Source organism: Apaloderma vittatum, unplaced genomic scaffold (assembly GCF_000703405.1).
Source record: "Apaloderma vittatum isolate BGI_N311 unplaced genomic scaffold, ASM70340v1 scaffold29723, whole genome shotgun sequence".
Lineage (NCBI taxonomy): Eukaryota > Metazoa > Chordata > Aves > Trogoniformes > Trogonidae > Apaloderma > Apaloderma vittatum.
In genome coordinates, this window is record NW_009706864.1 from 391 (window position 1) to 661 (window position 271).

General features: G+C 68.3%; 1 protein-coding gene across 1 annotated transcript in view; it reads left to right on the forward strand.

The window, feature by feature from the left end:
• Positions 1-271, forward strand: part of TMEM150A (transmembrane protein 150A) — a gene marked incomplete at its 5' end in the record, with an annotated part of 3436 nt that continues 3165 nt past the window's right edge. The window contains 2 exon segments of the mRNA XM_009865964.1: positions 1-55; positions 192-270. Coding sequence (XP_009864266.1) covers positions 1-55; positions 192-270 — 134 coding nt within the window.

Sequence of the window (271 nt, forward strand, 5' to 3'; positions counted from 1 at the left end):
CTGCCCCCCGAGAGCGGCTTCTTCAGCCTCATCTGCAGCCTGGGCTCCTTCATGGGTAAGTGCCTGCTGCTGGGGAAGCGGGGCTGGGAGTGAGGCGCCATGCGGAACTCACTCCCCACAGCAAGGGGCAGGGATGGGTGGTGGGGGCCGCAGGCGTTGTCATACGGCAGGGCTGTGTCTCCCTCCCGCAGTCATCTTGGTGGGGCTGTTGCGCTATGCCCACCTCCTGGAGCGCCTCGGGCCGCCCCTCCTCAACACCCTGGGGCTGGCC